At 47.4% G+C, this 10,825-nt stretch overlaps 1 protein-coding gene across 1 annotated transcript in view; it reads right to left on the bottom strand.

Annotated features, from left to right (window-relative positions):
- The window catches only part of NCR2 (natural cytotoxicity triggering receptor 2), a 23,534-nt gene extending 19,419 nt beyond the window's left edge, over positions 1-4,115 (bottom strand). Inside the window, 2 exon segments of the mRNA XM_012804668.2 lie at positions 3,558-3,899; positions 4,037-4,115. Of these exon segments, the coding sequence (XP_012660122.2) occupies positions 3,558-3,899; positions 4,037-4,115 (421 nt within the window).
- Positions 4,116-10,825: the final 6,710 nt, after the last annotated feature.

Genomic DNA, 10,825 nt, shown 5'->3' with positions numbered 1-10,825 from the left:
AAAATCAATGTCCACAAGTCAGTAGCATTTGTATACGGCAATAACAGCCAAGATGAGAGGCTAATTAAGGACACAACTCCCTTCACCATAGCTTCAAAGAAAATGAAGTACCTAGCAATATATCCAAGAAAAGAAGTGAAGGACCTCTATAAATAAAATTATGAAATCCTAAGAAAGAAAATAGCAGAGGATATTAACAAAATGGAAGAACATACCATGCTCATGGCTGGGAAGAATCAACATTGTTAAAATGTCTATCCTTCTCAAAGCAATCTACAGATTCAATGCTGGAAAAAATATTTCTTTGTTTTGTATGGAATCAGAAAAATCCCCATAGCTAAGGTAGTTCTTAGTAACAAAAACAAAGCTGGGGAGCATCAACCTACCAGATTTTAGGCTGTACTACAAGGCCATAGTGGTCAAAACAGCATGGTACAGGCACAAAAATAGAGACACAGACATTTGAAATGGAATAGAAAAGCAGGAAATGAAACTAACATCTTACAGCCACGTAATTTTTGATAAACCAAATAAGAACATACACTGGGGTAAAGAATCCCTAGTCAATAATGGTGCTGGGAGAACTGGATATCCACATGTAAAAGACTGAAACTAGACCTGCACTTTTCTCCACTCACAAAAATTGTTTCAAGATGGATAAAAGACTTAAAAAAAAGGATGGATAAAAGACTTAAATTTAAAGCATGAAAAAATTCTCAAAGAAAGCATAGGAAAAACACTGGAAGATATCCACCTGGGGTAGGACTTTATGAAGAAGACATCCATGGCAATTGCAGCAACAACAAAAATAAACAAATGGGACTTAATTAAACTGAAAAGCTTCTGTACAGCTAAGAAGACAATAACCAAAACAAACATAGAGAACCTATGCAATGGGAAAGCATATTTGTATATTTTGAATCAGACAAAAGCTTGATAACTAGGATCCATAGAGAACTCAAATTAATCCACATGAAAAAAGCCAACAATCCCATATATCAATGTGCAAGAGAGATGAATAGAACCTTCTCTAAAGAAGACAGATGAATGGCTAGCAAACATGAAAAAAAGCTTATTGTCCCTAATTATTAGAGAAATGCAAATCAAAACCACCCTGAGATATCATCTAACTCCAGCAAGAATGGCCCATATCACAAAATCTCAAAACTGCAGATGTTAGTGTGGATGTGCAGAGAAAGGAACACTTTTACACTGCTTGTGGGACTGCAGACTAATACAACCTTTAGGGAAGGACGTATGGAGAACCCGCAAAGAACTCAAGCTAGACCTCCCATTTGACCCTGCAATCTCATTACTGGGCATCTACCCAGAAGGAAAAAAATCCTTTTACCATAAGGACACTTGCACTAGACTGTTTATCACAGCTCAATTTACAATGGCTAAAATGTGGAAATAGCCTAAATGCCCACCAACTTAGGAATGGATTAATAAGCTGTGGCATATGCATACCATGGAATACTATTCAGCCACTAAAAACATGGAGACTTTACATCCTTTGTATTAACCTGGATGGAAGTAGAACACATCATTCTTAGTAAATCGTCACAAGAATGGAGGAGCAAGAATCCTATGTACTTAATTTTGATGTGAGGACAATTAGTGACCTAGTACATGATGAGAGGTGGAGGAAGGGGAGAGCAGAGAGAAGGAAGGAGGGTTTTGGTGTGTGACACACCTTTTGAGGGCAAGACACAATTATAACAGGGACTTTACCTAACAAATGCAATCAGTGTAACCTGGTTTCTTGTACCCTCAATGAATCCTCAACAATAAAAAAAATCATCCTCTTTAATATTATCATGATCAATGGAATGAATATTTCCATGCAACGTGCTTTTCAATGGCAAATACAATCTAAGTGCAAAAATAACAGATGCTTATAAGAGTTTCTATGGATTATTATGACATTATTGATAACAATTATCAACAAAATAGGAGACGATCATGATATTGCATGTCTGCACAAGTGCTCATGGATAAACTTCTGATAGAATATGTTGATTTTTGGATTTTTGTCAAAAGAAGATATATAGGGAGGAAATTAATAGATCTAGGATCCATTTTTTCCATCAAAGGGCAATTTAAATTAAACTCTAACTTTATAGGATAACATTTTGGACTTGGCTACTGATGATGGATTAAAGATGCATTTTGAAAATACAGGGTCACGTGATTCCTTTTGTAAAAGTTAAAAATAACAATATTGAGCTTGTTGAAATTGCTTTACAATTTCTTCTATTTCTGTCAACATGCCTCTGTGAGACCAGTTTTCTACCACAAGTGTCATTTTTTACAAAAAGCATCAATACACTTTCTTTATAAATGATCTCTTAAGAGATATGTTGTCATAAATAGTACTCAGGTTATACAAGTTAACAAGTAAGAAGAGTACTCATTTGCCACATTAAAATCATTAAATATGGATATGCAAGGTGTTTGTCTAAAATGTACATATTGGCATTTAATATGGAGAATTGCTATTCCTTTTTAACTTTGAGTTTAATTATGACTGGGGAATAACAAAACGTTATGAGTATAATGTCAAGCCACTATCTTAATCACCTTTATGCATTTTTTCAAGTGATCAATGTGTATAGTTTATATAGATTAAAATTTTTCTTATATTTATTCTGTTTATATTTATCTGTAAAAACAAACATTTTAGGCTTACATTTTGTTTTTTTTTCCCTTATTTTATTTTTGCAGCAATTTATTTTTACTGTATTTTACCAAAAAGCTTAGTCACTGATAAATCGCAGGTTTTAGAAAAAGGGTCTTCCACCACAGATACTTTGAGAAGCTCTACTCTAGACTAGAGGTTGGCAAACTTTCCATAAAGAGCCAGGGGTAAATATTCTGGGCTTTGTGGGCTGTGTGGTGGCAGCTGTCCGACTCTGCTGCTGTACCATAATAAAAGCCATGCAGAGTACGTAAATGGGCATTGCTGTGTTCCAAAGCGACTTTACCTCTAGACATTGAAGTTCGAATTTCCTGTAGAATATTCATGTGTCACAAATAATTATTTTTCTTTTGATTTTTCCCCCAATCACTTGAAAAACATTTAGTTTTCAGGCCACAACTTGTGACCGTTGATCTAGACCACGAGGGAGGAGCAGGTCCCCATCCACATACCAGCAAGCCCATGTGGGCTCCTGGCTCCACGTGGTGGGGTGGGTTTCTAGCCAGTGGATTCACATTTACTAAACACCTAATATGTACCCAAGATGCGGAGGAGTCTTGGGCCCTCCTGTGGTAGGGTCATATGGACTTGACTGGTCAGCATGCTCAGCTGATGTGTTTGACTTCTTTGAGCATCTATGAGGAGGCCCCTGGCTGCAGGCTTGTGGACCATGGAGGCAGATAGTGTGGGGTGGCTGCACGTGTGCTTATGAGTGAATCCTCGGGGCACCTGTTCCCAGGAGCCTTCCTGGGAGATTGGGGTGGGGTGAGACTGGCTTCCATGATTAGAAAATGTGGGGGTGATAGAAGCACCAAAAGGGAGGGAGGGGCATCCCCCTTTCAGACAAGGGGCTTACCTGGAGATACTGCCAGGTAGAATCTGATGGACTTAGAGACAGAGTAGCCAGAAGCGCGGTAGCTTTTACACCAGTAGTGTCCTGAGTCTTCCTCCCTCAGACTAGTCATGGTGACAATGAAGAAGCCAGCATCAGGGTCATCCCAGATTGAGAATCGAGAGACCTGAGCCAGTGTTCGGGGCCTGGAGCTGATGACTAGCTTGGTGCACATGAATTCTGACTTCTCTCTACACCAGACTTTCTTCTCGTACAACCTGCCCGTGGGTGGATATTGGCATTTCAAGGATAGCGTCTGCCCTGCTATGCTTTGAAGTTCTTGAGCCTTGGGTAATGCCCAGGAGCCTGCAGAACAAGGCCATGCACAGAACCTGCCCCACACCAGGCCTTGGGAAACAGAGCCACCTGCTCCCTCACCCCTTTGTCCAGACAGTTCCCGCCACACCTCTCCCCTCTCCTCCCCAGGCTTTTCCTCCTCTCACCTGGGAGCAGCAGCAGCAGCAGTTGTGGGAATGCTCTCCGGGCCCAGTTCTTGTCCTGTGTGCTGGTGGGAGGGGACATGGGAGCCGACTGGGGAGAGGGAAAAATGGATAGGATGAAAAATGAGATGGAAAAATGAGACAGACCAAGGTCTGGGTTGTGAAGGTGGGAGCCTAGGGGGCAGATTCCATGGGTGCAGGGAAGTGAGGACCACTAGCTGCAGGTGTGACAGGACTGACATGCAGCTTCCTGACCTCTGAAGAAGACATTTGCTCTGCCTGTGCCCAGCTGACCTCTCCTGCAATGACCCACCCCTGGGGGAGGAGCTGAGAGGGCCAGAGGGAAACTGTGGTCAAGTAGCCGACTGCCTCCCTTCTTCTCCTTCCCTGTGCACTGCCTCTTCTTTATAGGACCCCAGCTTTGCCCCCCTTTCCAAGGAAAGTCAAGGTTAAAAGTGGGTGACAAGTTCAGGAACATTGAGGCCTGACCATGGTCAGCCCCAGTGGTCCTGGGGGTGATCAGAGACATCACACCCAAGCCTGCCTGTTGGGTCAGTAATATATTTTCCCCCTAGGAGGTTTTGTGGGTGCTAGAGGGGAGAGGAGAGAGCAGGAGGAGAGAGCACAGAGGAGGGGGCCTCAGAGAGGGTGAAGGGTAGGGTCCCAGGAGCCTGGACCTGGCCTCATGTCTGCATCCTCAACTCTCACAAGCTTGGGAAATTGCAGAAATACTTGTTTAATTACTACATAGTCAGCGGTTCTCAACCTTCCTAATGCCCGGTTGTCACAAATGGAACAAAGGAGTCACGACCCACAGGTTGAGAACTGCTGGCAGATGAAAGCCTCTACCATCTCTTTAGTGGATGTCAGCACTCTTAAGATTTAATACTTAAAAAAAAATTAAGTCAAATACACATAGATCATGAATACATTCATGCATATGTAGGGTACAATGTGCTGATTTTTTAAAATACGATCTTATGTGGTTACATTAAACCAATCCACATAGCTTCCACCTCATTTACTTGATTATTGTGCCAAAATATTAAGATTTAATACTTGACAAGAGACGCAATTTACAAAGAGAGAGAGAATTCCTACTTGGAGGGGTGGAGAGGCTGTGTGTAATGGCGGTCGCGCCTTTGGAGTCTCTGCCCAGCTGATGTCAGTACAGAGTTAAAGACCAAGATGGGAACTGGAACCTCCCAAATGTACTCGATTTTGCGTTCACTGGTCTGCCCACCCCAGGATCCCTGCTTCCCCTCCACCTTGGGGAATGCTCTTCTCCTCATATAGAAGGAAGCAGAGACTGAGGATGAAAAGGGCAGAGGGATGAACAACAGGAGGACCCAGTGGAGACAGCAGGTGTCTGGGCTCAAAGGATGAGCCAAACCAGCAGGCTGGAGCTGCAGAGCGGGGTGGGTGGCATGGCAGGGAGCGCACCGTCCTTCCCTCACACGCCTGCACTCCATGGCTGACGTGTGCCTAAACTCTCTCTCATTACTTTTCTTTTTCATGGACAAGGGAACTGAGGCCAGACACGGCCAGTGACTCCGGTGACCTGCTTGAGGGCGCACTGTAAGTTGGTGGTATTACCAGGACTTCTGACTTCTGACAGGAGTTCTCTGGCTGAGGCCTGGCTGAATTGTGACCCACAGACAGGACAGGAAACCAGGGGGGAGGTAGATGAGCAGAGAGGATCTTGTGTGTGGGGGTTTCCTGACCTCCAGTGGGGCCCAGCTTCCTCTCCTTGAACATGTCCGTTCAAGGGATGGCTCACAAGTGTGTCACTGTGTGTGAGGGTGTCAGCGACTACTTTCCCACCCTCATTCTCCCCTTCTCTGACCACAGCTGTCTGCTGAGAAGTGACACCTCCTCCCTGTAGGCTCCCAAGAGCAGCCCTTGCTACATTCCCCCAGCTTTGTCCCTGTAGCCTGTGGTTGGCTCTGTGCTGTGCTTTGCTGTGTCCCATGGGACAGGATGGGATCTGTCCTGTCTGCTGTGCCTCCCCCCCAGCATGAGAGGGTGGGCACCTTCCACACAGACTTGGGACCTCGGTTACCCCAGGTGGAGAGCCTGCTGGAGCTGTCTGGAACCTCACTCTCCTCCAGCATCTGGGACCTGACCCCAAGGTGGGGAGTAGGGTGCCTGAGCTTAGTCTCAGCCCCATCTTAGGTGGGGTGTTCACAACAATCCCTGTCACAATTGAATTTTTGTAGGAGGGACCAGGATAGGTAGCTGTGGTGGGATTTGGGGTTCCTCCAGAAGTCTTGTCAAGAGATGGGGACCAGGAGTCACCAGGGCAGGGAACAGCTAGAAGTCCTGTTACCACTCTGCCACCGTCTGAGAAGGCCCCTCGGGGACCTGGGAGCCTGAGCAACCTCCTCACCCAACCTCATTGGCACTCATGCTCACAGGGGTCCAGAGAAGGAGCCAGGGAGCTGAAGACATCATGTTCCCAGAGGGTCCACTCCTTCTCTCCTCTTCTTGAATGGGCCTGGGACAGACTGGAGCTCAGTTTCTCTGTCTGTAAAATGGACACATTATGTCTTCTTTCCCACCCATCCCAGGCTGTTCAGTGACTCTTTCTGTGGCTCTCTCTGATCTGGGGAGTTCTGCAGGGGACTGTGTCAGACAGCCCCCTCCCCTGACTCCTCCTCTGGTCTGATTTCCGGTGGACCTGACCCCACACCCACCGACCTAGCTCAGTTCAGTGTCTTCCTCATCCTGTGTGCACAGACAAGCTTGAAACGAGATTGTGCCCTCCCTAGAGATCTGAGGGGCTGACAGGCCCCTGATTAGGACCTGTCTTTAGCCTGTTTTTCCGTGGGATGCTGAGGTGGGAGGAAGGCCACGTAGTGAAAGCAGCAACACAGTGGGGAGAGGAGAAGGGTCTGCTGGGGGGGTGGGGGCAGAGCTGAGCATGGCTGAGGGCAGTTTCAAGCTTGTCCGTGCACACAGGATGAGGAAGACACTGAACTGAGCTTGTCAGTGGGTGTGGGGTCAGGTAAACTGGGAATCAGACTAGAGGAGGGGCCGGGGAGGAGGGAGTCAGACCCCAGAGCAGCAGCTTCCACCCACCCTTCTGCCCACAGACCCCACTCTGCAGGCCTCACACTTGCCAGCCAAAGCTTTTACCTTTTTCAGTCTTTCGCCTCCCTTCTCTCTGTGTCTGGGCAGAGTCCTCCCAGAGGCCCTGCTGGCCTTGTCTTGCATAGGAGGCCCCACACCTGCCTCTGGTCCTGCTGGTGCTCCTGACTTTAGGTGAGGGGCAGGGAGAGGTGGGAGCTGGTTGGGGAAGAGGTGTGGTGGGGTGTGAGGTGCAAATGTGACACCAGGTTAAGGGTTTCTCTGGGGTCCATGGGTGGGGTGGGATGCCCCATTCCTCAGCCTGACACGAAGACCATTCTCTGACTTCTGGGTACAGAGATTATACGACCCAGTGTCATAGTTTCTCTTTGTGCCCAGGCTTAACCAGCCCCTGCCTCTCTCTTTCCACCACCTCTGGGTTCACTTGTGTTCCCAAGAAGACCCAGTCTAGCCTCCAGCGGTGGCTCTGAGCCCAGTAGGGCTTGGGTTTCACCAGAAGGGAGATCTGGCCTCTAATGCAGGAAGAGGGAGGCCAGGGAGGCATAGAGGTCTGCAGGGGTCCCCAGGACTCAGCTCAGAGCTAGGATACAGTGGGCAGTGGGGAAGGAGTAGCTCTAAATTGTCCCCATGATGGAGCCCAGAAATAGCCACGCTAGCAGGGGTAAAATGGTATCAGTGGTTTCATAACTGAGGGAAGTGAGGCCCAGAGAAGGCAAGTGGCCTGTCCATGGTCACTCAGCTATTTCAGGGCTGGGACCTAGGCCTCCTTCTGGACTCAGAGATTGTCCACAGGCACCTCCTAAGCACCCTCCCTGCTGCCCCATTTCACTACTGTTGATCCAAGTAGTGTTCCCCCTGGCCCTCAATGGTTCTGGATAGTTTGGACCCTGCTATTGGGAGCTTTGGGTCAGAGGCCCAAAGGGGGTGGGAACAGTCTGTTTTATACCCCTGGCCCCAGTAGCTCTCTGTTCCCACTCCAGTAGGATCTCTCTGTCAGTAGTTACCCTGCCTGGGTGATTCCTGCCTTTGTGGCAACTATTAGTCCCTTTCTGGTTTTTGCAGGCCCCTGACTCCCCGGATGCCAGGTTCCCTCAGACCTGGGCTCAACTCAGCTTTCTCCCCACCAACCCAGCCAGAAGGGCCTTAGGGACTGCTCCCACCATCCTGCAGTCTCACCCACTGCCCCTTCACAGGAAGTTCAGGGTGGGTCGGGTACAGAATCAGGCTCCAACCCAAGAGCCAGGCCTGGGCTTTGAAATGCCGGGGGCAGCAATTGCCCCAGCTGGATCCTCTCTGCTTCTCCCTCCTCCCTCCTTGGAATGAAAGTCCCCTGTCCTTGGATTTGGCTGCCCTCAGGGCCCTGCTGTCCATGGTGTAGACTCCTTGTGACTGAGGGCATGGTGCTGTCAGCCCTGCAGGTGCTCCTGAGCTGCAGGTGGGCAGCAGGTGGGCGGGGGGGGAAACGGAGCACAGCAGGGACAGCTGTGCTGGGAATGAGGGATAAGGTCAAAATCACAGAGGAAGGCCTGAGAACTATACTTAGCTCCAACTTGACTATCCTTTGACTGTCATCTTTGCCTACTTATTTGCTGGTTACAAGCCGCCAAGACCTTGCCTTTGAACTCTTGGGCTCTGGCTCACATGTACCTATGTTCACACAGACGCTGCCGTCACACTCACTCCTTCAACAAGACCACCAGGGGCTGGCAACAGAGCTGAAGTGGGTAGACATGGCTTGCCTTTCACTTCATGAAATTGCATCTCTTTCCTCCATAGCCTGTGGACATCCTGAGCAGCAGCAATGGAGGTCTCTGATGGCCTCAGCTCAACCCAGTCCCTAGGACTGTGGCCTTGTCAGGACTCTGTGGAGGAATTAGCCAGTAGCCTATTATAGGAGCCAGTTAGGGGACAGACGTGCAGATATGGGTGTGAGGTGGGGGCACCTGAAGAGGAGGGAAGGGCAGGAAACAGCCTGCCCCCACTGGCTCCTTGCTTCTCCATGAAGACTGAGGTGGTGAGTTAGGAAAGGCCCATGCAGTGCAGAAGATGCTTCCCAGTGCCTGAGTCACTGCTGTGCTGAGACCTGAGTCTCCCACATTGCTATATCCCTGCCATCCCCACCTCCTTTGGGCCTCTGATCGAGTTCTCCCAATAGTAGGGCCCAAACTCCATTCAGCCTCTTGGTGGAACCCTCCTCCATGGCCTCCTCTCGTGCTCTTGGTTCCCCTAAGTCCTCCCGCCCCCATCACTACTGCTGCCAGCCCTGGCAGCCCTCTGTCTCCCTGCCCTTCCCTCCTCTTCAGGTGCCCCCACCTCATACCCGTATCTCACGTCTGTCCCCTAACTGGCTCCTATAATAGGCTACGGGCTAATTCCTCCACAGGGTCCTGACAAGGCCACAGCCACTCTCATCCTCTCAGAAGCCTGTTGGGGATTCCCACTCCATGGGAAACACACTGCAGGTTTCTCAAGGTTTGGCCTGGCGTGGTGCCCCTTCGTAAATGCCACCTTCAGCTTAAACGTACCTCTGTAAGCCCCACCGTCTTGAAAAGGCGGGTTGCACGTGTTCCTTGTGAGTGAGCTTAGCTTGAATGGCAGAGTGAGCGGTGGGAGAGGGGATCAATGTGGCCCACTGGGCCTGCTGGCTTCCTCTCTCCCACTCCCAATCTGTGTAAATGACAGAAAACAAATTTTTTAAAAAAGGTAAATCCAAGCTAACTGAGAAAAGTGGCCATCAACAGATTTGGTTTCTGAGGGTTAAAAATATTATCAGAAAAATTAGAATTTCAGCAGTAAAAGATGCAATAGCTCTAACTACCAGCATAAGAATATTCCATCAGTTTCTTCATTCATTAATACTATTTGGCAATCGAGGATCTCAAACCTTTGAGCTAATTAATAGGACAAAGGTAAAGCATCAACACAAGCATATAGAAAATTAATTTAATTCTAAATTAATTCTGAATTTAGAATTGATTAAATGATTAATGAAACCATCTTGGCAACTGTAGCTCAGTGGTTAGGGTGCCAATCACGTACCCTGGAGCTGGCAGGTTTGAACTCGGCCCAGGCCTGCTAAACAACAATGACAACCACAACGAAAAAATAGCCAGGTGTTGTGGTGGGTGCCTATTTGGGAGGCAGAGGCAAGACAATCGCTTAAGCCCAAGAGTTTGAGGTTGCTGTGAGCTGGGACAGCATGACACTCTACTGAGGGTGACATAGTGAGATTGTCTCAAAAAAGAAAAAAATTAATGAAGCAAATGAAAGTAAAATGAACTCAAGACCATTCATTTATCTGTGTACATAAACCTCTATCTGGAGAAACACAGAAATTGTGTCTGTGAAAAACTACCTATCAATTTAATAATGGCAGTAATTTTTTACTACCACAGTCATTGGAAAATGACTACGATTGGTGTTGGGGAAGAGGTGGTGAAGGGAATTTTAACTCTTTTTCTGTACTGCTGTAATGTTTGTTTGTTTCCCCAGCTTTTGAGAAACTTTAAAAAATTGAAATAAATATTCTCAGAAATATGAACTACAGAAATATGACCTTGTTGGTTGAATACTTACAAATTAAAACAAATTGGGGTATTATTGTTATATGTTAATTTGAAAAACATTCTAAAAAATAGCTCAGGCTCGGCGCCTATAGCTCAAACGGCTAAGGCGCCAGCCACGTACACCTAAGGTGGCGGG

This window comes from Otolemur garnettii, unplaced genomic scaffold (assembly GCF_000181295.1).
Source record: "Otolemur garnettii isolate 467f Iridium unplaced genomic scaffold, OtoGar3 scaffold00031, whole genome shotgun sequence".
Lineage (NCBI taxonomy): Eukaryota > Metazoa > Chordata > Mammalia > Primates > Galagidae > Otolemur > Otolemur garnettii.
This window is presented reverse-complemented; position numbering and strand designations above follow the sequence as displayed.